Raw genomic sequence first — 26192 nt, 5'->3', positions numbered from 1 at the left:
AAACTCTTGCGTAAACAAACACAACAGAAGCAAAACATACAAAAGCAGTTTGTCAGAACTGTTGTTCCACAAATTCAATGAGCTTGATTTAAGGAAAATTTCTTTTAGGAAACTGATACTTGTGGCTATTACAAAACATTTGTTTTTGTTAAAAATTACGCAGGAAAAAAAAGCGAGAGACATAATCTTTTCCTTCGCCTTGTCTTCATTTTCAAACTTTTTCCCTTAATCATTAAATTGATTAGACAACAGTTTGGAAGATAAACAAAAAGAGAACTGAATTATTCCAGAAGCTGGTCTTCACAAGAAAACAGTATATACCACAGTGCATCTATTCTTACCTTGTCTATCATGTCTGGCCTGTTTGTAGCTGCCAAAATTGTCACGTCCTTTAGCTGTTCTATCCCATCCATTTCTGTTAACAATTGAGCCAAGACACGGTCTGCTACGTTTCCAGCACCTGAAGAGCTGATTCAAAAAAAAGTCACAGCATTAGCCTTCCCTTTCTAGGAAACTGGAGAATGGAAATAATAGGCTGTTCTTTTCAATTTTATAGTGTTCTACTTTTTTTTTTTTTATTTTAATTCTTTCTGATTTTTCCTTTTACCTCAATACCTGAAGGTAAATTAATATCACTCATACAAAGCGAGTAAATATGTGTTGGAGAGTAAGTCCTTCAAAGGATCTCTTGGTATTAGGAAAAGCAACTGAGCTTGTTACTTACTGCCCTGCTATGTAGGCTTTGAAGATTGTAACACAATATGGTTGTCTGGAATAGACATTTTTAAGATGGTAAAAACTGAATTCATGCAGCTTCTTTACTAGTCAGACAAACTTCAGTTTTTATCACCATCCAAGTGAGTGCTTACTCCAACTCATGCAGTATAAAAAATAAGGCTATGTATTTTGCAGAGTTACTCTACATTTTTATGTTCTCCTCATCAAATGGGAATGAATTGAGTGTTCATCAACTCCCCCATAATAGCATTGTCAGTCCTATAACTCAGCTGATTTTCCAGATATCAGGAAAAAAACAAGACAGAGAGAGAAATCTTCAGTTTTGAAACTGCCAATATGTGAAAAAAGAAAGCAGACAAGGCGTAAACTATTTTAAGAGTTTACTTTTTTAGTTTGGAATTAACTCTGATAACCTTGAAATTTATGAGAAAATCGCTTAAATATATGTAACAAAAAGCATTATGGAAATAAACTCTATTATTTTCATTAAAGCTTTTAATATTTTAAAAAGAATAACCAAGTGATGTACCACCTTCTTCCTAGACAATTATGTATAAATATGTGTGCATATATGTATATGTGTACATGTCCATATACATGCATACAACAAATGCAGAAGTGCAGGACACTGCATAAACCAAGAGATCAAACATATATTTTGCAATAAATAATAAATCTGACTGAACAGTTGTGTTCTTTAAACTATAACATCCTTCTAATTTTGCATGAAATAGGCTTTATTTCAGAAGCATCGTAACAAATAAGTGACTATTCTCCATATAGTTTTTTTTACTTTTGAAAAGATTCTAGATCCAGGAGATATTAGGACTGTACACAGATAATGTATACACTCACATATTCACAGATACACTATATAGATTATGTAGATATACTCCTAATAACACCCAGCTCCATATCTAAGTATATATACATGAAACTGTAAGGAAGTACTACATTACAACCATGTGATTTCCTTTATTAGCTGTAGAGATAATTGAAATAAATGTCACTTCTCCCCTAATCGGAAGGGGAAAAAAATATGGGAAATGCTTAACATCTGAAACAAAATGAGAAAAGATGCCCTGTCACTAAAATTTTACTTTTAAACCCACAACATCAGAATCTGCCACAAGATCACACCTAAAAATACAAGAGTTTAGGACCGGATGACCAGTGCTGGATTTCTGAGCTGGTGCTACGATGCAAGGCTCAGTCTGGGGAAGGCGGGAGAGCGAGCAGCTTATTCTAAAAGCTCCCTCTGCTGAACAAGGGCTGCAACTAAAGCTGAGAAGTTGAAGCAGGTAGGTGAAAGCAGTTGGTGGATTGCCAAATAACCTGGAAAATGCAATTTTTATTCAACTTAATCAAAAAACATGAGGCCTGCTCTTGACACTCTCACTGTTTTCTACACAGTCTTCCCTTGGAAAAGACCCAATAAAAGGTATAGTATACATCTTCCTTCTTTGAAGGGACTGATCTTCAAGGGCTACTCCCCTCTCCCTGCACACTGGACCACTTCATTTCTGTATCTTTAAAGAGACACTTTTCAATAGAACTTAAAAAACAAACCTATCTCTGATTCTTCAAGCTCCCTAGAGCATCATGCTAAGAAACAAAAAGAAGTTTGATATTTATAATGAAGTTGGATTTCTTCCTTCAACATACATTTATTCTATTGCTACCCCTATCTACGTAGAATTAAGATAATTTTCATCTCAAAATGAAAGTTTTGAAAGTACTTTTTTGGGAAGTACTTTTATTTTTTAAGTGTTTATACAGATATACGTGCACCTAACATGCACAAACAAAACACAATTATACAGCCAAACATTACTCTCCAAAAAGAAATTTTTGATTTTAAAACATAAACACTCTATTTCCAATAGATGTAACACAGAGAATATACACATATAGTTGCATAGTTATTATGCATGTATATCACTGCAGCACTGCCATTCACCTTCAACATGCCTCTGATGACATGTCTCAGAGACAAAGCAACTGTAATGACACCATTGCTGCTGTATATATTTGCTCTAAATAAATTCTCTTGCTTTCCTATGCTACAACTGTTTCTATAATTTTCCAGAACAAAACAGTTAACTCATCAGACCTAGTGTGGAAAACATCCTTGAGGAGCTATAATAAATGCTGGCTAACAGAATATTTAGGTTGCTAAGAAATATTAGAGAAGGGACTTGGGTTAGCTAGTTGTCAGCTTTTTGGTTTGCTGCAGCCGTGTTAGAAATTCCCAAGAGATATTAGAACTTTTCTAACATACCCCTGGGTCACAGCCCCACTGACTTGTAGAGGGCTGAACATGATAAAACACTTGAGGTGTTGCACAAGTATAGTAAATGCTTTTCGAAGAACATGGAACTTAAAGGAAATTAAAATCAACTTTGTGACATAAGCTAGTCTCAGTAGGGATTCAGGCCTCCCATCTTGCATAACTTTCACATTTATTCAACTTTATACCCCATGGACTGCACACAGGAAGAAGTTAAGCAAAGAAAAAATAGTTGTAAAATTGGAACCAAAATGTTAAACTCACGTAAGATGATCTGAAACTACAAAAGTCTGGGGAAGACGATAAATATATATATTTTTTAAAGTAAACAGAGAAGAAATATTGTTTTTAAAAGAGGTGGCTAGAAAGGATACTAAAACTTTCCCAATATAAACATTTCTCTTACAAGCTTCAGACAGAAGAAAAAAAGTTTATCCTAAACAAAATCCCACTGTTACTGGGGAACTTGCACTGCAAAGACATTCAAACTTCTCAATTAGGCAATAATGAGACAACTTTCATACAATGAGGGAGATACCAATGCAGAATTAGGGGCTCTACTATTATCTGTTAAAAGTGGAGTAAAAAGATTTTTAAAACATACAAGCAAAAAATATTAATAATAAAAATATCTGCAAATGAAGAACTTTCAATTTTAGTGCTTTTATGTACACAGCTCACTAAGCTGTCATATGATGCACCATATTTAGCACAGAGGCTACAACAAATTAGCTTTTGGTTTAACAGGGTACCCTATAAAATTACAGGCAGGCACACATTTATAGAGAGAGATTTCTTTACCAGCTGCTCCAAAATGCATCAGAGCTGCACCGTGTGCTCTGAGAGCTCTAGTACTGCATAAGCTGTTAATCTGAAGGGTGACATGCAAGTATGCATTTTTCCATTTTCCCATGATTTCCCAGCAAGGGTTTCAAATTAACACAAGCAATGTTCATTAAGGCTGCCTGGACTTTTGACGCAAACAGCAGTCAGAGAAACAAATTATGATTAACCCTCCAGTCCCACGTACACGCTGCCAAAACCAACTTCGAGCCAAGCGGCTGTCTTTCCCCCCGCTCTACCTGACCTCCACACATTGATGTCATCATCACAACTGCATAGAAATAGTTCTCACAAGGCACGTACTGGTACAAACTAATATCCTGTCAACACATGGACTGCAAATCAAGGCAGTCAGAATTAAGAATCTTACACAATCGAAGCAGGGCCATGTGTGCATGGGTGTGTGCATGTAGGAGCTGTGCCCTAACCAGAAATACCTTGAACTTCAAAATAAAAAATGTGTGAGGAAAGAGGAATCTGGCTGCTTCATAAGGGCCTGAGAATTTTAAGTAATCTCTTATGCTGCTGTAATGAAATACATCAATCTGCAGGCTATGTGTTGTTTTAATCTTTTTGCCAACTCCGCTTTCTTTAAAATCCTCAATGAAGTAGTTTTAAAGGCAAAAAAATGTATTTGCTTACTAGTTTATTATATTAGTTAGAGCCAGCCATCTTCCCTGACATGAAATTCCAGCTAATCCTGCAGGTGCCCCACAGGTCTCAGACACAGCGTGCGTGTGCTCCTGCACACCCACTTCACTTGACCAACAGAGAAACTTCCTGAATTGCAAAGCCTGTCAGGTAAGACTATCCACAGATTAAAGCAGACTATTCAGTGGGAAAATGGAGAACAGAATTTGTGCCTAATATTTTATTCCAGCTAAAGGCACATCCAATGTGCATTTTGACATGAGAAAACAGTGTACCTTAATTTGAATTAATTCTGGCTTCATCTGATGGAACTGAGAGACCCAGAGCACCAGCTCAAAATTCAGTATAGTAGGTGAAGGCCATTCATACACCCTTCCTCTTTCTTATCTCCTTGGGCCTCATCCAATGCCCATTCTAACCACCCAGATTCAGATTTCCATGGGCACTGACCTTTCCACATGCACATCTTTAACAAGCCACTCTCATAATTCTTCCTGTGAATATATGAGTAACTTCAACTCAATTCTATCACCACTTCAAGGAATAACTACAATTCATTGGCATATATAACTCTTAAAACCAAGGAGATTTTGTGTTCAAATGTATTTAGTCACCAAATTTAAATGTTACCTTTCTTGCCATAGGCGGCTTAACAGCACCAGACTTCTTTTGTACCTTTCCACTTGTTAAACTTCCTTTACTTCTTTTTTTCCCGTTATCTAATGGATTTTTTAGTATTTGAAAATAAAAAAGTCGGAGAACGCAGTGTGCTCATAATTAACCTCATGATGAAATTTGGCAAACTCCCAACAGAGGTATTGCACTAGATGCAAGTGTAACATACTAGAACGCTCCTAGAGCCAACACAATGTTTTTTCAGAACATCACGTCATTTTGACCAGGAAATTTATTTAAATCCCTATCTTCATTTGAAACTTGTACAGGAGAACCTGCAACCCTCCATAACACCACTGACTTTAAGGGCACTGAAGCCCATCTGAACACCATAGCTGCGGAATCAGGACCTTAATTCCATCAAGTTGTTAAATTGTCGAAACAAAACCACACAAAATATTCACACAATAACATTTTAAGCATTCTTACATACACAGCAACTGTAAAAGCTACAAAACCAGAAGGAAGTCGGGGAGCGCCATCCTCATTAAGAGCCCCATTTCTGCACAGACGACCTTACCTCAGGCAGATCCATCAGGTTGCAGCACAGACCTCATGAGATATACCCTGGATAAATTACTGCAGTGGGATTAATCTACACAGCTGAAATCAGTAACAAAGCTTTTCTGAGAAGAGAGTATGGCCCATCTTTTTTTCCAACATGCAGTATCAGGTAAGATTTACATACAGATAAAAGCTGTCTTTATTTCCCCCCTCCCCAAAAGAATTGCAATAACAATCCAAATTTACGGGTTTTATAAATACTCCTGGAGATGATATCTCAAATAATTCTTTTACTGGAATCTCTGGAAATAATTTTATATCAAAACAAATGAACTCATTGACATGACAAAATGGTTGGTATCAAAAAATTAATACAGGTTGAAATAGACCTTTCTGGCAGGATTCTTAATGTCTCCACAAACTACTGAGGTAAAAGGTTCCTGAAATACCAAAACCCCCTGCCAGCACACTCCCACACAAGAGTCACTTCGCTCACACAGTCTGAAGGATTTTATTGAGTCTGACATTTCTGTCAGGGCTTTGCAGGGGTAAACTGTCAGCAAGGAGCACCTGCCAAGTCAGTCTTCTCAGTCCAACTGCCATGATTGTAATTAACTGTCACACTGTTTTATTTCCTTCCCTCACAAACTCTGGTGAAATATAGCTTTGGCAGTTCAAGGTTTTCCACAGCATTAGGAGGAAAAAAAAAAAAAACCCTACTCCAATAGCATTACCAGAAAAATAAAAAATAATAATGGTGTTATCTTCCCAGATACCAATTTTCACTCAGAAAAATTTTTAGTGGAGCATTTTGCACAGTGGAATGGATACTGTCATGCCAGCTGGAAAAAGAAGGCTCTTCTACACAAATATACATCTTTTACTGAAATAGTAATTCAGCTGGAATATTCTTCTCTATAAAGATAGCAGAGTAGAACCTTACTTAAGCTTTGAGCTCTGTTTCCCTTGAATACTACTGGGTTTTCAAGAACATTAAACTTCAATAAATATTCTAGGTTTATAGAGAGTAGCATAATATGGCTATTTTTTTTTTCTTATATCAGACTCTCCCCCCCACCAAAAAAACAGAACACATTTTAAATCACATACTTATTCCAGTTTAAAAACATGACTCCTGTTTTGGGCTGCAAAACTGTCATCCAGAATTACTAATTGATTCCTCCATGCACATGCACACACAACAAACATATGTCTAAGTGATAAGTATTAAAACACTGGGCCAAATTCACATCTGGCACATGTAAAGTAAAACTTCAATGAATATTATTAATTCAGACCACTGTTGCATAGATACCACAGACTTGGATGTTATTAAAAAGTCTAGGAGAAGTATGTAGCATTCAGGTCCTGTACATTATCAACTAAATATTTTGGCTATTCACAAAACAAACTCATAATTGCTAAAATAAGAAATATTCCCCATAACAGGGACTTTTCCTGACTGTATCATCAGAAATACACTGAAAGAAGATAATCCTAAACCCTTCCCTCCACCAGCACCCTACGATTAGATGCTGTCATGATCTATATGCACCTGTATCAGCTATTACCCTACTATATGGTTCGTCATCTTCCCAGGCTTTCTAGACCAAAATGCAAGTGCCACAGAAGTGCATCTGGAAATCTCCAGAGGAAATCTGGAGAAGTTACAAAAATTCAGCGTCCGAGCTGAAGATATAGCTTGAGGAACATCCTAATTATCCTTTGCATGTGTACTACCAGCCTCCTCCATTTGCCCAAATTTCTTATTGCAGCTTCAAGCAGTAAGTGAAGTAGGCCCCGAAAAACGAAACACAAGGAAAGGAGAGAAGAGGAGAAAAGGAGCCAGTTGGAGATGGGATTGGAATCAAAAGGCTTTGCTCCAGAGGACCTTCCCCAAGCACAACTCCAAATCCTTAACTACTTAGATGGTGATCCACAGTCCATTTCCATCTGTCTTTGACTAAGTCCAAATGCACACCTACGAAAGACAGACTTTAAGCCTTGCTGCCATCTGGCACTGGCACTGTCCAGCTGAAACAGGAAGATGCTAATATCTAGAGATTTGCCATTCTGTTAATGCTGCCGTTGTCTTAAAACAAAACAAAAAACCCCCCAAAACTACCTGATGTACAGTTTACTTCCCATTTCCTTTCTTTCTCTTTTCCTGAGCATTTCTCCTTTGTGCATTCCTGGAAGTTAATCAAGCTGAAAACTGCAATCAATCATATCTACCAGGGAAGCAAGTACAGTTTAATTTGGAAGTGCTACAGACTAGAAGTGAATAACTAGACTAGATTACTCTTCATTATAACAATATTTAAATAGGAAAGGTTCACTTTCATCTGGAATAAGTTTCTATTATAAGTTTTAATGACAATTATGTTCCGCTTTTCTTTCCAAAAAAATACATGCAATGATTATAGCACTAATGTCAGTCAGTCATAGCCTGCTTGTGCCCATTTCACAAAGATAAGCACACCTTTTTCCATAGCCAATGCCATAGCAGGAAGTAAGGTGGGAACCATTTATGCTCACTTCTGATCCTTCCAATCTTAGTATCCATCCACAGCATGGCCTCTGGCAGGAATCCAAACAGCAGCTCAAATTCATGTCTTTGGTTGAGGCATCTTGCTGGAGATCAACTCTGGCACAGTATTCCTAAGCACCACAGAACAGGCTTACCTACATTATGGACTTGAAAGTCCCTCTAAATCTTGTAAATCTGTCCATATACCAGAGTGATTGCAAGATGAAGGTTTATAGATCAAGTCCTGCTTCCACTGATGCCAATGGAAAGTCTTTACTGACTTCAAATGGGCACAAAGTTTCAAATTTCATAATTATAATACAAGCTGGTAAAATTACAAATACATTTTTTATACCCAGGGAGATGCACAGATTTAAAACACAATGTGATAAAGGATTCTTGCTAGACAAGAAGCTTGGTGAGTTTATTTTAAAAAGAATGGGGTTGCAGACATTTATCAGATATATGCAAAATATGGGTAAAGCTATTTGTTAAAATTGCTGTTCCAAACAAACTCCAACACTTACTGTCTGATTAAATTGTTTTAAAACTTTACTTCTTCACCATTCCTCATTAGGCCTAAAATAGAAAGCTGGCACTGACGAGCAGCTTTTTTTCCCCAAACACTATTTCTAATGGGACACCAAATTCCAAAACATTAAAGAATTCAGAAGGCAGTCAGGAAAATTTTGAATGCCTCAGCTTCCACCACATCCAGACACAGCTCAGATGTTGCAGAGAATTAGCTGATGTTCCCCGATTCACGGGCAACCAGAGCCAACATAACTCAGGAAAGCAAAGCTCTTTGTCTAGCTTAGCCTGCTGTTAGAACGAGGTGCATCACAACCCAAGTACAGCATCGGAAAACTCCATAACTTCCATGTATTTTTAGATCACAACTCCTTTACATTCTTCTTTTCCCATTTCATGAGTAATATTAGGGTGACAATACCTCCTCTGGCTCTACTAGTGTTGAGTTACCATGTGCAAGGTACTTTTCTGCTGAGAACCTCCATCCCACCTATTACCACTTTGCTTTGGGCCTGCAGGATCCAGTCTATGGGTTTCATCATGGGTTAGAATGTCCTAGGCTGACCTCTTTCATGACAGAGACTAGTGACTACACCTAGGATTTGCATGAATACAAAAGTTTGACCATATGCTAAAGTGTACACTATAAATACGTGCTGAAGCATACATTCCAGAAAGACAGACAGCTTGGTTTAAAACCAGAAGATTTATCACAGCCCCGTTAAAATAAGGGGTGTCACACTACAGAAGAGAAATTGATGTTCTTCTAACCTCATTTAGAACTCTGAGTGCCTCAAAAGTTAAGACTGAAAATATTTTAATACCTAAAATGAAAACCATTCATCTTCCAGAGATTCTGAGCAACACAAACTGCTATCACAGTCATTTTGAATATAGCTTAGGAATGTACAGAATGATCTTCTCTCCACAACTAATTATTGTAGTGTAATGTATCCCCCCAACACACAGGATAATGTACATCACCTGAAAAGCACCATCATACTGTACTTTCAGTGGGTCGGTACCAAAGTCCCTTCACTTCATCACTTCAAGCCTCACCCCAAAAAGGTCACTATTATCAGCCTAGCAACTTTTTTTGGCCTTCGGAAGTCAAATGCAAGGTATTGATCTTTGTCCCTCTCTCCTCTTTTTTTTTTTTTTTTTATCTCTGAAAATGGAATTTAGCAGTGTCTCTCACTCCAGCTTACAACATTTCACATCTCAGATTACAGGGATTTGCAGTTAAGAGGAAAAATGCTTTGCTTCTGAAAAACAAGAAAAGGAACAAATATGTCTACTGCTCAAAAATCCTAAAAATCCTACTTATATAAACAACGACCCATTTCCAAAGCACATAGATTTCTTAAGTTCAGCAAACAGACCGTCTGTGCTGCATTTACACAGAGTTACGTTCATTCATCACTTTCAAGTCTAATTACCAAGCCATTTCCCTCTTGGCAACCTCTAATGGCCAGAAGAATTAGGTTTAACATGGTCAGGATACCCAGGAATAACAAATACCCATAATTCTTTGCAGCTGTGCAATTTGTTAAGAGTCTTAAGCTTTGAACAGGGAAGGGATTACTTGGAGGCAAACATTCCTCCTCATGTGCTGCTCTATCTGGACCAGTCCTGTGGGTCTCACTTTAGCACAGGCTCTCCTACAAAGAGTCATCAACTTTCAAAAGTAGGGAAAAAATCACTAGCTAACGGAACCTCATGTTAACTAGAGCCACAGAACGATGGAAACGATTTCCTGCATCACATAGCTCACCTCACCCCATGCAAGACTGTTCCTCACTGTACGTTAACCTGAGAAATTTTCATTTTGTTGGAAATGCGTCAAACAGTAAGTTGCCCGAGCTTCTCCCCACATGACTAACTCTCAGTGCAAGAGAATTCACCATTAAAAGTCTCTCTGATTTTCAGAAGTTTTTTCTATCTAAATTTAATCATTTTCCTGCTCCAAATGTATTGCTATGCCTTCTCTACCTTCTCCTCATCTTTTCATCTGTATGTTTATCTCCTACTCTTTATAATTATTCATGGTGAATGCTTCCCTTTTTCCTAGTCCATTCAACCCCTAATCATAGTGTAACAGAACAAAATGCTAAAAAGAATACGACTCAAACTATCTTTGTCCATCTTCACTATCACATTGGAAACTCAGGTCCTTTATTCAGAATCACCCTCTCATCTTCTTGCATCAAGGATCTCCAGATTTCTCCATCTAGCAGCTGCTCCTTACACTGAACAATTTTTCTTCAGATATGCAGGATTACATTTTTGTAAATTCGGTCCCACTTTGGTATGTATCCAGCCCTCATTTTTAATCTCTTGATTAATATGCATTATTTCATTTTCTACATACAAAATGAGAAAAAGTAGGAGCTTAGTTCATCTAGATATGGATTTCTAAGCACACTGAATCAGAAATAATCTTTTCAGAAATAATATATTTTGACACTGAAAAATGTCATCTGTTAATGTACTTTTTGCTGATTTCAAAGTATTATTTCTTATAATTAATAAACATATACAAATCCATTTTGTATCACAAAACTGTTTATTTGCTTGACATGCATACACTGGAGATGTGAAAGACGTTCCGCTTTCACGTAAGAAAACAGGTCAGTTTCTGCAGTATTTTCAGCATTTTCCTTCTTTCTTCCACTCACTACAGAAATACCTTCAATGCTGTTTACCTTAGCATAAGTATTTGCCCAGTTACCAAAGCAAATAAGCTACCAAATGAGTTCCTAAAGCACTACTGGAACTTAGGTTCATTTATTTGTGGCCATACTTCAGCGTACTGTGGAAAGTGTTCATTCTTTAATATACTTAGTAAAGGCAACTTTGTAAGGAGATTTCTCTTGAATCTCCTGCTATTAAACTAATAATGAGAATTCCACTAGGGAGAGTGTTAGATGTTGTATTAAAATTATGGTGTTATGGCTTGGGAATGCATAAATAAATAAAACACTGTGACAGACCTGAATGTAGCCACAGTGTTTGACATGGACTAATGGCTTCTGCAGTGACACAGACTCTGCCACATGATGCAAAGATGACATCACACTGAATGGTGCAACCAAGGAGATTTCTTAGCTCTCTTGATCTACCTGTCACTGGTTATAATAAATTACCATGTCTATTAATTTATACGTGCCTGCTGATGAGATGAGATTGATTAGTGATCTCTACAGAGGGTTTGGAGCAAAACATTTACGCATTTTAAACCCACAAGCTTTAGTCAAATATAAGCAAGTAATAATGGGTTAATGAATAATTGGCAAAATGTTCTGAAGAGCAAAAGCATTAAGCAATTAGTCAGTGCTATTTCACATCTGTTAATCAGATCTGAACTGTGCAGAAAACTACCCTCACAACTTAACAGTTTAGGCTTCTCAGTATCTCTGGACACAGTTAGGATCAGGAGACGTTACCTACCCGAGAGTTTTGGGATGCAGCACATTCTGCACAAAACCCACAACCCACAGAATCCTAACAAGGATTTAAACTGAGAGGAAAAACTTTTACAAAGTTGTATCACAGAGTGTTTTTCACTGCCAAGACAGAAAAAAAACAATTCAGCCAACAGAGGGAACAGGGAGACAACATAAACAGGTGTTTCCTTGAAAACTTCAGTATGGTTAGTAATAGTACAGGAAATGGATCTCCAGAGGCCACAAATCATTAGCATCTCTAATGCATTTGCAAATTCCTACTGTGCAAAATCAGCCTGTAAAAAAAGGCCATTTCTAATAAGTGCCTTGTCTGGTTTCCTACACCATTTAATTTCAGATGAATTTTATGAGAACTCTGCTACATATTTTACCTCCCATCTGGTTCAGATTTGACAATGAAATATTTGTGTGTCCCACCCTGTTCTTTTTAAAGCTCCCAAACCAGATGTCTCCAGCACAAAATGACTGCAGCAGGTCATACCACATTCTTCAGCAAGCTGTGCCAGGCCTACTACCCCCTGCAGACAATTCCAGGTAATGTAAAATTGGGTTATTTACCCCCTAGAAGAATGAAACAAACAAACAAATTCAGTGCCTTTAAGGCACTGTGTGAAAAGGCTGATTAAAATGTACTGTGTTTTATTCCTCCAAAAGGTTTTATCTTGACGAAGCAGTATTTCTGAAAGCTAAACACTTTAACAATTGCAGCATGGGTTGATTTTTTCTGTTGGCTTGATTCCAGAACACATTTTTGCAACTTCTGCTGTGATAATAGGCACATAGGCAGGTGTTCTAACATTGTACTACAGGGTGGGTAGCATTTCTAGGAAGTTTACAAATTTTGCAGTGGCATATATTTCACATAAGGAGGATGCTCTTGAAGATGTCTTGTACCAGCTCTTGTACCAATTTCAACAAAGAATGTGTTCATTTGTTAGCAGTTTTACAGGGCAGCTCCATCTAGCAGAAGATGCTTCCTTGTGTAAGTAAACAATGAGTTGCTGAAAGGTCAGAATGACACCTTTTATCCTTTTCTGCAGATACAAATGGCCCTTTTGCAATATAAAGGAATCTGTATGGATGCTGAGGTTGCTTCTGTTCTAGAAAAAAATGATGGAATGCTAATGTGCCTTTAAACTGGACAAATACTTCCTACATGCATATATTTGACAGTTTTTCATGCAAATCCAACAAGACAGAAAAAAGCTTGCACTAGTTCACAACAGGAAAATATTTCATAGAAAGGCATCGTCCAAGAAAGCCTACTTACAGAGCCTTTCAAATCTAAAATGCTATAGTAGCAAGTAAAACCTGCTGTAATACTTCTTCGGACAAAAGTTAAACTTGCAGACGCTGCCATAATCAAGGCAAAGCAGGAAGTTATAAAAAGATTGTTAGCTGCTTCCACAAGAATCCCTTTTTAATGTTGCACTTGAAAGGGCATATATATTCCCAGATTTTTTCACAGCTTTTGTCCCTGTCCAGCAAAATGTTTAAATATAGGCTTAAATTTAAGTATATGAGTAGTCTCATTGGAAACTCCATCAGTATATACCATATGATCATATTCTTTGCTTGATGGAGGCACTTTATTAGGCCAATGCAACAACCATGGGAAAAGAAAGGAGTTAGTTAGGAGTCAGGAAATAAATGCAAGTTAAAACCACAGAAAAGAGCTAAAGGGCATGAGAACCAGTAGAATCCTTCCTGCTAATGACATGAGAAAGGAGGAACTCCACCAGCTTACCTGTTTATGCCAAATTAAATAGGCTTGAGTAGAAGTCACAAATACTACCCTTCTGCCTGTAGAATGAATTTTTTAATAAAAGAATTCTAGAAGCATGATATACTTGCGATTGCACAATGCTATTTTAGAGTAATTTATCAGAAAACAAATAAATGACTATCATTTTTGTAATAGTATTACTCACCTTCCCCTTTCAACTGCCAGGGCATCTATTTCATCAAAGAAAAGAACTGAAGGAGACACTGCTCTGGCTTTCCTAAATATCTAGAACAACAACAATGAAACGTTCAGTTTTAAGGGATGGAATTTTTTTTTTTTTTTTTTTTTAAAACAGAACGCTATCACTCTCTGCACACTCCAAAAGCTAAAGAACATCACAGAACAGACATAAGCCTTGCAGTCATTTTTAAAAACCAGACCTTTCAGTAGTTATCTATGACACTGCATGACACAGGCTTATAGGGAAAGTTGTACTGGATCCTGAATTTGACATGCATCACTAGGCCAGGGTGGGAGGAGGATAAACAGCACAGAATGTCCCTTTCTTTTTTCTTAAAAACTCAAACTGCAGGCGGTTTTCTTGGAAAGTTTAAAGGTATCCTTATAAGCACAGAAGAATTTGAATACCAAAAAAGCTTAACGTATAACACTGTGTACAGTTAGCACCTTCTCACCTCTCTCACTGCTCGTTCGGACTCACCAACATATTTGTTCATCAGCTCAGGTCCCTGCAAAAAAAAAAAAAAAAAAAAGTTTATTACATTTATATACTAAATGGCTGAGACAATTTACCAATGCTACCTTACTGATACTCTGTTAGGAGGATTTTTGATAATTTCTCACTTGCAAAAGTCTTATTTGTGCATTTTTCAGCTTACCTTCTACCTATCCTCTTTTCTACCATTTGACATACAACTTTGCATACAAGTGACTACGCTTGTAGTCCTTTTATCATAATACCTACCTAATAGTTTTTGAGAAACAGAATTAACAAAAAACAAACAAAAGAAACACTTTGGGGTTACTGGAAGTTGCTGGCTCAACAACAGCAACAAGGGGGGCTGTAATTCAGCCAAAAAGATGAATTACAGATAAGCATTAATTTGTGCACTCAACAGGCATCCTATCCATCCAGGCACCAAAACAACAACCTAAACCCACAGTTAAAAGCACTTCTTTGAATTTGACAGATTTCAGGTTCAGAAGGAAGAAGCTGCCGTAACAGCACACCTGAAACACATCCATAACGTGCCATATCACCATCAAGAAAGCTGTCTCATGTCTCAGCTCATTCACATTCATTCCCCTCTCTACCGAGAGGGCCAAGCACAATTATAGTGCCAGCTACTGCAGTGCCTGCTTATACTCACAGCCCTGTCCACTAGGAACAAACCTGAGACCACAGGGTCAGTATTCAAGTTTTAAAACAAGTATTTACAATTACAAAAATTGAAACAATGGAGAATTCTCAGAGCATTTTCTGTTCTGCTAAACCCTGCAGGATAGGCTGCTAAAAAAATGCTTCTTAATGGGACCAAGAGTCTCATGGGATTGGTAACGACGCATTGAGTTCAGCCTGGTTTACATCAGCCTTGACCTACGGCCACTACCAATGATGATTACCTGCTGCCCTGAATGAAATGAGCCAGCGGCTTCAGCCTATTTTCCAGGGAACAGATGTCCTCACAATTTCACCGGCAGAAATGACATCCTACTTCACAGTCTATAAATTGAACAACCTTCCTACGCTTCAGTGCTTTGAGTACCTTCAGATAAAGCTCTGAGCAGAATAGTAAGGAAGCTGTAATCAACGGTTATGCTAGAATTAACTTGTATTGGAAGACATACATTTATACGTTGGCACTGAAAGAGGTGCTGATACAACCTCTCTTTGAAGGGGACCATCTGGAATTATGACCTAGATCAGTAAAATGTAGATTCATCACTCTAAAAATGCAGGACACTGTTTTTCCAGACTCCCCTTTCATACTCATTTTCAGCCTTGCAGTAACAGTGTACTGACTTTATCTTGACATTGGCACCATTGGAAAGCACGTGTGCATTGTTTAGGAAACAGTGTATACCCTAAAATGAAAAGCATAAGTTATCTGATATCAGCAAAGCATCCACGTTATAGCACTATATATGTTATGGCACCATGCATTACCCAAAGGAACAGGTGAGATACAACAGTAGCCAGACCCACTCTACCACACAGGTAAGACCAATTGGGTAAGGGACAAAAGAAGAGTAACATGTGCCTTGCCCATAGGAAAGAGAAATGATACAATTAGCACTGCTTCCCTTCATCAACATCCACCCCTAAAACAACTGGTGCAGTTGCTAAAGTGTCACCTGCAGGCTTTCAAAGTTTAAAAATTTGAGGCTGTTGATGAAGAACTCAGGAAAGAAAAAGAGGGGGAGAAAAAAAAAGAGCACGTGAGAGAGAATAAGGAGGCCTTTCCCTATTCGTTGTGGACACCAAACACGAGAAGCGTGCAGCAGTTTGTGCAGAATAGGCTTGTAGTTCAAAGAGACGGCATCCAGCTGCTCTGGGCCCTTGCTGTTCATCATGTTCATTGCAGATGAGGAATCTGACAGCATGGGTCTAACAAATCCATAAGAAACTAGAGAGCAGTTTTCCCTTTCTGTCTTGCTTTTCGTTAAACCAAGCCGATACACTGAGAAACCTCTGCAGACTCTGCCCACAATTACAGATTTCTTTTACTAACTTTTTCTTGGAACCTGCAGACCTTCTCTTTCACGCCCTTATTCTCACAAGTAATCTTCATTCACATCAGTGTTCTCATTGAAGCCAACATTATACACATCAGTGCCAGTACTGCACTCTTCTAGTATGACAGACAACATCAAATAGTCCAACATTTTCTCTTCATTTGTCTGAGCAAAAAATACTTAAAACCAAAACTACTCTCTTAGAGCTTTCAGGTACAATATAATTTCAGATGCTTGAAGTTTTATTTTTAATTAAGCATTAAAATACGATCAAGGCAACATCAAAGCAACAAATACTGTTTAAAATGCTTCCAAAGGGAACTATTTTGAATGCAAGGCTTTGCTGTAAGCTTTGACATGAAGTTTTTTCCCATTTTGCTCTTCATTAAGCAGGAACACCATGTGAAAGAGCAGCATTATTAATGATCTGTGCCTCTTCATGGAGAATTTTCATGAAAGCTGATTTTAAGCAGCTCTCATAGTTCACCTCTCATAAACAATACCAAAACAGCCATTCAGAACCAAGGTCTTTATTACAAGTGGCCTGGACTCCTATTATACCTGGCAATAAAGGAAAAGATTCCAAAAGAAGAGAAAGAACTCACAGAAGAAGAAGAATTGGTAAACATTTTGTCTAATGCAAACACATAAAACCACAACACAAAAGCTAGAAATGTTCAAAGATGCTTGGTAGAGAAACTGAACTGGGTAAGCTCTGGTCCAACACAAGCTGAAGCTCTGCCTTACTCTGTCTGAAAATGGGTATGTCTTTGAGATTGGTGGTAGCTCTTTTAAAGACACATCTTCTCTATCACAAGCAGTCTACAGGCCATTTGTCACACAGCCACCTGCTGATAGCTGAGCATCATTCCCAATTTTCACAAAGCTTATCTTCTCTTTTTACAAAGTTTGCTTAGAGCTTGGTGGCCACTCAAGAAATACTGGGAGTTCTTTTGTATTTCTACGCTTTTCCAATGCTTTAAAAACAAAGGACATGAACTGCACTTGGTCAGCAAAGTGACAATTGTTAAAACACCATTTTTGGCCTGGAGGTAATCATAATGATTCATTTAAAATTTGCCTACAGCTGTTGATATGCTGACCAAGATGTCCTAGCAACAAATGGTAGGGTTTAATGAGGCATAGCTCAGTTCTGTTCTGCAACAAGCAATCTTCCATATGAAGGGATGTGAAGAAACAAAACCTGTTCCTTCTGGCCATTTGCACAATGACTCCAAAAGCAGCAAAAGATTTGGAGGAGGAAGTTGGCAGGAGTAGTTGTAGCTTAGCCATGCATATAAGCACACACCATTTGTGAGTTACAATCCAGACTAATAGTATAAAATCTGCCAATTCAGGCACACTCTACACTGCTGAAATATCCAGAGTTTTGTTTACTCAGCCTCAAAGTAGAGATAACTTCCATGTATGCTCTGTTTAAAGAATATCCCATCCTCGTTTACAAGAGACATTCCCCTTCTATCATGAAACCTTCCACTTGCTTATAGTCTGGGTTGCTTGTGGGTTTTTCTCCTATATTGATTTCTTTTAAAAAAGGAGAAAAAATAGAAAATTCCTTACATTCAAAATATGATCAGAATAAGCTCTTGAAAGAGTAACTGCACAAAAGATAAAAACTCTGTGCACAGCCTTCAACATGAGATAAGCTTATGTACACATCGTTATGACATAAGTTCTCAAAGAGCTTTTAAATTGCAAGAGCAAAATCTGGTACCCCTGAAATTTTTCTAATCAATGCTTAGGTCCACTTGGGGATTTCTTCCACCTAAAATACTGGGGAACCGACTTCCAACTGATATGAAACTTAGTCAGTGACTTCCCTCTATACATAATTTTTTTACTGTTTGACAATCAGGGAAGTCATCTATGTATACTTGTTGAGCCAGATGGACACTGCTCCAAATTTCACCAACACGCAGCTCTGTCTATTGGGTTCTAAAATACAGCCATAAACGGACGTGAAAGTTCTGGGCTCTAACACACTGAACTATGTTAACTATGGAGTATGATTCATATTTTTTAAAAACCCACAGAATCAGAGAATTTATATCATATCCTACAGATTACTCTGCAATACACAATACACAATTCCTTCTTTGTCATGCTCAAAGAAGAAATGATCAAACAGACATTAAAATATCAGTCATATAACTAATATTTAATTTCAAATGAAGTATCTAGAAACTGAGATCCTTACCACAAACCTCAAAAAAAGGGGGAAAAGAAAAAAAAGATGTCTGGATGCCAAAATAAGTTTTCAACTTTTCAAAATGAGTACCTACAGCAAGGTTCATTTGCCCACATTCAGACATCTGCATCTGAGTTAGACATTCACACTAACTGATTTGGACAGACAGACATCTAGCTTGCAGATGCAATCCACCTCACTCTGATGTGCTAATTTCTCATCAGACTGCATGAGTGTAGACAACCAGCTCAGACGAGTGAAGCTGGACCCCACCCCTTACCACGACAGCTTTCATGGAGTTAAAACCTCTATTTCAGCTCATTTCTTTTCTCAGTCCCACAACAGTGCCAGTCAAGTGAGCTAATTTACTGTCACAATGCTAGCTGATTTGTACAGAACTCAGAAATTAATTAGATGTGTGTGTGTGKGGGGGGGGGGGTTCTTCCTCTAATCTCAACAGCAAATCTCAACTACCCCATCCATACCACAATCAAACCAAAATAACATATCACTCAGGAGGGCTACAGGAAAGAGAGGTAGCAAGAGAAATAATAAGACTTCCTTTCTTTTAACAGTAAAGCTATTTCTAACGCAGAGGTTGTGCATGAATTATTTTGTAATTGGTTAAGCTACATAGAAAAAAACATTTGCTCATAAAATGCACTATATTTGCTTGTTAAGAATAAAGCCTGGTTCTTCATTTTTAATGTTGCTGAATGATTTAATCTGCATCATTCACAGATTCTAAGCAGCATTTAAACCTCAGGCTCAGTACAGTTTCACCATTTTAATCGCTTCCTCTCCCTCTGACCTGCTTTCTAAAGGACCTTAAAATAAACCTGTTGACACCTGTCTGGTGTTTTAAAAACTTAAATTTAAACAGGTGCTTGTAGGTTCCAAAGTATCCAGGGGAGTAGGTTGGCAAAAATTGGAAACTGCAGTCCATGCAACTAAGTTTATAAAAGCAGTGTAATTAAATTGCTCAAAGCAAATACAATCTCCATTTTTCTTTATCAACATGACTCAGAATTGACTTGCTTCCCTTTTGCTGTGACTAATAAACTTCAGTGACAATCTTTCAAGGCTTCTTTATGTAATACAGAAGCCAATATTTGTAGTGCTGAGTGAACTCACCATAAACATTGAATTAAATTGACTGCATGCACCAGTGCATCCAGAGAGGGCCCTGCTCAGCACTCAGGCATAACCACCACTCACATTTATCAGGATTTTGCGTGCTTAAGAAGTGCTGCGCAAGCACAGGCACGGCACTAGTAAGTCAGAGGTGAAATTCTATCATAACAAACAGAGCTGAAGCAGATCTAGCAGATAACCCATCCCACTCACTCTCCTTATCCACAAAGAAAGCCCTTCACAAATCATTCCTATTTGTCATGGATTTTCAGCACCCGTTCTTATTCATGACCACATTTAGCCATGGTGCCAGCTTTCAAGCTGAAAGGCTGCCATCCACTACTCCACCTCGAACCAGGCTTGATACAATCAGGGCAGGATGCAAGTGGGATCAAAAAATGATCCATCAAGATGACACAAAATTACCACCCATGCCACAAACCATATTCAGCTGCCAACGTTTCACCACTCCAGCAACACCCGATTCCATGATTGCTGCTTTTGCCATGTCCTCATTGCTGACAAACCCTGGGCAACTTTAACAGAGAGAGAAACTAGGTGCTAATAAGAACCAGTCTTGAAAAGTAACTGAAAAGGGATAAAGAAACAAAGGGGATTACTTTCTGGGTGCATATTCATTTGGGGGGAAGTTTATGGTAAGACTGCATAAATGTCTTTCTTTATTTTTAGTTGAGTGAAACATATTTAAGCCTTTGCATTAAGAGAGTTCATTAAATCATCTCAAGTTGCTATCTCTTGTGGAAAACGTTATTTAAACATCAGGCATTTTTCAAAACACAGGGCATGTTAGTTTCATTATCTGCTAATTAAATAATGTGTTACTGTAAATCTTCTTTTTTGTTGGTTTTATCAAATGTTTGCCAGAGTTTCTCATAAAACCACAATGCTTCTTCATTTTTAACCTTAAAAACATTTTTTACTCAGTTAGTCACCGCCTCAAAACTTTCTGATTTCATGCTTCTGCTCACAAACATAGCTTAAGAAGAGCTTGCTGAAATCCCTGTCAGAAGGCTAAAATATCTTCCAAAAATTCAGTGACAGCTCTTCACAAAGCAAAGCAGACGGCCTTTCCAAGCCTCGTTAATCTGTTTTAACTGCCGCAGCCAAGAACTGAAGGGAAAAGCAGAGGAAACTTCAATTGGAAAATATTTTGACGTAATTGACCCAGATGACAAACTAAACTTAAGCACATGTCAGGCACGGGGAGTGGTACAAAAGCATCTGCAGGGTGATATAGGAAGTTAAATCAAGCCAAAGTGAAATCAGAGCTCTGAGAACAGTGTGTATTTTTGTAATTACTGCTAATTGAAAAAGAAAAGAAAGATTCTTTCAGCCCAAGCTCTTAAGTAACAGAAAATAAAATGTCAGGAATATTTTCTAACAAAATTCTTCTCCATAGTTTGAGCTCCTAATCCATATAAAATATTCAAATATTTTAGAGCAGTATAGTATACATCATTAGTACTGTTGGTTTGTTCAGTGTTAATGTACTTCAACACTTCTTGCCACCGTTTTTTTAAATACTGCTTTCATGCTTCATCATGTTTACAATACTCTGTGTGTCTCACTTAGAGAGCTGAATTCCAAAGGGTTTATCTTTTCAAGATCTAAGTTTTCCGAAAAATTAAGCTGTGTTTTGTCACTGTCACTGAGTTAGTTTTCGCTTTGTTTTGATTTTAAACAGACAACTAGACAAATACTGCTTTCTAATAAGAAAGCAATGAGCAGCTAGAGAAAAACCAAATCTTCTAAAACCCTTTACAAGTATATAGAAGTTGCATAGTTTTTCTTGTTACTTATTTTGTAAATTCAGGTAATCTGCTTGTAGGACAGAAAATGGAACTCAAAGTCCACTGTTCGTGTAGCCCTGAGCAAAAGACTCCTTAAGGTAGTAGAAACTCACCCTCTAATTTTAGCAGGTTTGGAATAAGTATGAGGATACCACCAGCAACACACAGCCCCTCCAGTCTGCCTCATCCCAGGCATATGAGCAACTCAAAGGGCAAAAGGATTATTCAGCCCCCATGACCCTTATGGCACTGTCAGCTACAGGGCCCCTTAGCACAGAGTGATGAAACTTATCCAGAGGAAATTCCATGGTACCTACCAGGTTTACAGCATAAGAAAAGATTCCCATGTTCATTCTGAAAAAGGTTAAAAACAAAAAAGCCAATGGTTTTCTTAATTGCTAGTAAGGTTAATTACCTAGATACCATAATAATGAGAGAAAAAATCCACACAGATTCTCTGCAAGTTGCTTCACAGAAATCCAACAGAAAATCCATGAAGAAAAGTAATATTCATTAGATTTTTAACACAAATCAATGATACAGGATTTCCTAAAAAAAAAAAAAATCCAAAAGAGTAGTAATAAATCTGAACAAATTAAGATGCAAGACAAATGCAGGTATAAGTATTATTTTTGTTACCAACCTATGCAATATAGCAAGATACAAGACATTTCCTCCAAAAATATTCTTATTATATCACTACAAAATCTTAGCAGTCTAATCAACATACGTCTCAAAAAAGCATCCAAAGTCCTGACCTGCCCATCCTGACCCTAAGTGCAGGAACTGTCAGAACAGGACAGAAAGGTAGCCACCAAGCAAACTGTCAAAAGAGGGAACACACCCCACAGAAACAGGGCTTTCATTTTCTTTGTGTTCAATTTCAGAAAAACTAGATGGCATCAAAAGCAAAAATGTCGCAGAGACAGCTGTACATAACAGAGCTGTCATCAGCGTGGCAGAAGTTGAAAATTATATCCTGTATCCTATTAATATTTATAAGCCCAATATCTGTATATAAATTTTCTTTTTCCATTGGTAACAGAAATGCATAAAATACATTTCTGAGGAAAAGCTTTTGGTCCTGCGCAAGAAGAGCATGGAGAAGTACAAAAGTGCATACAAAGTTGAGAGAAATAAGAACTCAACCAGATCAAAAAGCGCTGATAAAGCAAGACTGATGTTCAAACACCGAAGAAAGAAAAAGAAAAATCCTAATTCATTTGTTCACATAGTCTTATACTTGCTCATGTCCACAACTGCAAAACACTGAAAACTCTCCAAGAAGATAAGAACTACTAATTTATCTTTTTGTAACAGAGGTTTTTTGGTGGAAAAAAAGAATCAAGATGTCCACTAAAACCCTGAGGAGCATCAAGAGCTACAAGAGATTTAGAAAGGGGCAGTGGGAGGGAACAGGAAGGGCTATCCCCTGGAAAGTAGCTGACAACCTCCTCCCCAATAAATTTAGCAGATACATTGTATGAAGGAGACAAACAGTCAAGTGAAGAAACAGAAACGAACAATTCCTTCAGGAATTATACGTAAAATTGCTTTGTTGGAAACAAACAAACAAACAAAAAAATCTTTTCTCTGGAAAAGCAAAAGGTCACCAGTCTTGGTAAAAATACAACTATAAAAAGTTTTGGCCAAATATCAAACAGTATGTACACAGATGGGTCAAACATCATAACAATAACCCTTCAAACTTCACAATAGATTTCAAGAGAGAACAACATGCAACGTCAAACATCTGTTATCACATTATTCCTTCAGCTCTTCTGCCCAGAAACTGCATCTAGACTTTGCCTATCTTCCACACCATACTATAGACATGTCAGACATATGTTTAAGGCTGCACCATTTGGCCAGGCCTCCTACAGCACTATGACAGCCAGCCTTTCCAAAGATATATGGAAATGACACATTTGAACAGATTCCTTACAGACTAGCAGAAATACCTTATTTAACAGTGAGCTGGGCAAACTGAAGAGACATTGCACAGACCCATCTGGAAAAGCAGTGCCAAGCTTTTCTGGTTCCAGGCTGGGGCAGGGAGGTACTGATTGCACCTGAGCAGTGCAGCTGATTTACACATGTAGAATACATTCATCACTTATCAAATAGAGTGGGACTTACTGTGTCCATGCATATTAAATGTACTGTGCACCCACAGTAGGCCCATCTTCCAAAAAAATCACTGGACCAAATAAGTGCTGCAGATAATGTACTCAGTTTCTTCTCAGGTTTCAGACACACAGGAGACAGCCGGAATCCAGCAGCAGGCGCCCACAGCCAGAGCAATTCCTTCTGTCTGTAGTCCACTCCTGAGAAGGACCCCACAACCCTGAGCCACCTTAATTATACTGAAAGAGTATACATATTCTACAGCATGTATGGCAGACACTTTTCATCAAGATCATTTATTTGGGGCAAGAGAGACTGGAAGAAGCAAGTCCGTAAAGTAAATTATCGAGAAACGCACTTCTGTTTCAAGAAGCCTGGTATCACTTACAGGAACAGCCTTTTGAGACATAATGAACAGAAAGGGAAAATTAACAGGACTACAAGCTGCAGAAAAAGATCCCTCTCTTTTTGAAAAATTCATCATATTCATCTACTTTGGATTTATTGCAGGAGTACATGGAGTAGAGATGAATTCAAGCCTGTTGTGCTTTAAAAAGCACTACAAGCAATGATGTTTAACACATTTAATACATGATGGATGTTGCCTTTTCTGTCCAGGAAGCAAATGCAAAGTTAGGGAAAGTGGGCTCTGTTCCCTTCCTGGAGTCAACATATCCATGGCTGGATATACTCCAGAGAAGCACCTCTTGGAACATCTGTACATTGAATATTTGGGCAGTTCCAGGCCAAGGTACTTAAACTGACAGAGAATAAAAGGCAGTTTCCCCAAGCCAGCCATTTCTGTTGCAGTTGTCAATAACAATGTTTTTTGCACCATTAGAAAATCCATAGTGAAGAAATGCTGCATTACTATATAAAAGTACTTTCATACTGGTGTATTTCCTGGATAACTCACACCCAACATGACCCCAAATGGAAAAGGTGGTTTGTGTTAATGTTAACGAAGTGCATGTTAGCCATTTTTACTGATGCAGTTAGATTAATGAATACATGATAGCAAACACAATCATTATTAACTTTTTTCTTTCTTTTTCCTTTTTTTTCTTTTCTTTTTTTTCTTTCTTTCTTTCTTTTTTTTTTATACTACTGCTTTTGTTCCTGTCCTTTCAGGCATCAATGCTTTGGGCAAAACAAAGAAGGAATGTTTTCCTGAGCAGTGCAGGAGGAAAAGGTTACCTTGTTTACCAGTAACTCTGGAGTACAAAGAACTACTTTGTTTGTAAGGAAGAGGCAGTAAGGCTAGTGTTTCTTAAGGGCAGAGGTTTCCAAGGCTCCTCTTGTTGACATGATTGCGACCCAGAGGCATGGCTTTAATACCAGGAAGCAAAGGCAATGAAGGGCTGCTGGCTTCAGGGTCAGCGCAAGTGCCTCAGCTTCCTGAGAGGACAGAGTCCAGAGCTACACCAACAGCATCACTGAAAGGACAGGCAGAGAAGGAAGCTGCATAGAAAGCACTACCACGGAGAGCTCTGCGAGTAAAGAGATGGTCAATAGAAAAGTGTACGTGACCTCACTGTCAAGGAGGAGGCACTTTTAAAACAAAAACACTTAAAAAAATGTTTTTTCTTGCACTTCATTAACACATTAACACAGCTGCAAGCCTACCTCATACGGAATCACTCTACTATCTTCTTTTTTTGTTCCTATGTGTTGAAGCTCAATATTATTAAACTTCTATTCATGCATTTTCCATATGCCCCGCAGTAATCAATTACAATGATTCGTAGGAAGTGAATTCCAAAATATTTCTTTATTTAAAGTGTTTCTTAATGTTGAGAGAACATCCCACTTATCCAAGAGTACTCCAGGTATGTTATTTTGCAACCTTTCTAGAAACTGATGAAATAGAATGATTTCCCCTGAAAACAGGCTACCACAGCAAGAAAATCCTGTAATGAAATATCAATATTAAGATAAAGAAAGTGACTTTCCTGAGGAATGAAAAGGAATATAAGAGAGGAGACAATAACATTCCCATGCAATCAGTTCTTACAGTAAGAACAGGTACCCACTATCCAATCTCAGTTGATTTCATTTCTAATGCTTTAAGAATTTTGCTGTTTTCATTTTAAGAAACATTTCAAATAATTCTGAACATTCAGATTTTTCACTAAAAGAAAGCATTTAGATGCTACTAAATAGCTTACCCATCCATTCAACATGTTATTTCTGTGCTCT

At 37.8% G+C, this 26192-nt stretch overlaps 1 protein-coding gene across 22 annotated transcripts in view; it reads right to left on the bottom strand.

Annotated features, from left to right (window-relative positions):
* The window catches only part of SPATA5 (spermatogenesis associated 5), a 227248-nt gene that overhangs the window by 164222 nt on the left and 36834 nt on the right, over positions 1-26192 (bottom strand). For 20 of the 22 annotated variants that reach the window (XR_003255990.1, XR_003255989.1, XR_003255991.1 and 17 more), the window contains 3 exons: positions 14651-14704; positions 14161-14240; positions 342-468 (listed from right to left, as the gene is read on the bottom strand). Coding sequence is in view for 18 of the 22 variants with exons in the window: in XM_026081407.1 (XP_025937192.1) it covers positions 342-468; positions 14161-14240; positions 14651-14704 (261 nt within the window). In the remaining 4 variants the exon portion in view is untranslated. Of the gene's footprint in view, positions 1-341; positions 469-11336; positions 13330-14160; positions 14241-14650; positions 14705-26192 lie in introns of those variants that run through there. The other 2 variants (XM_026081418.1, XM_026081424.1) reach the window with 2 other exon arrangements.

This window comes from Apteryx rowi, unplaced genomic scaffold, assembly GCF_003343035.1.
Source record: "Apteryx rowi isolate R43461 unplaced genomic scaffold, aptRow1 scaffold_55, whole genome shotgun sequence".
In the NCBI taxonomy this organism is placed as follows: domain Eukaryota; kingdom Metazoa; phylum Chordata; class Aves; order Apterygiformes; family Apterygidae; genus Apteryx; species Apteryx rowi.
This window is presented reverse-complemented; position numbering and strand designations above follow the sequence as displayed.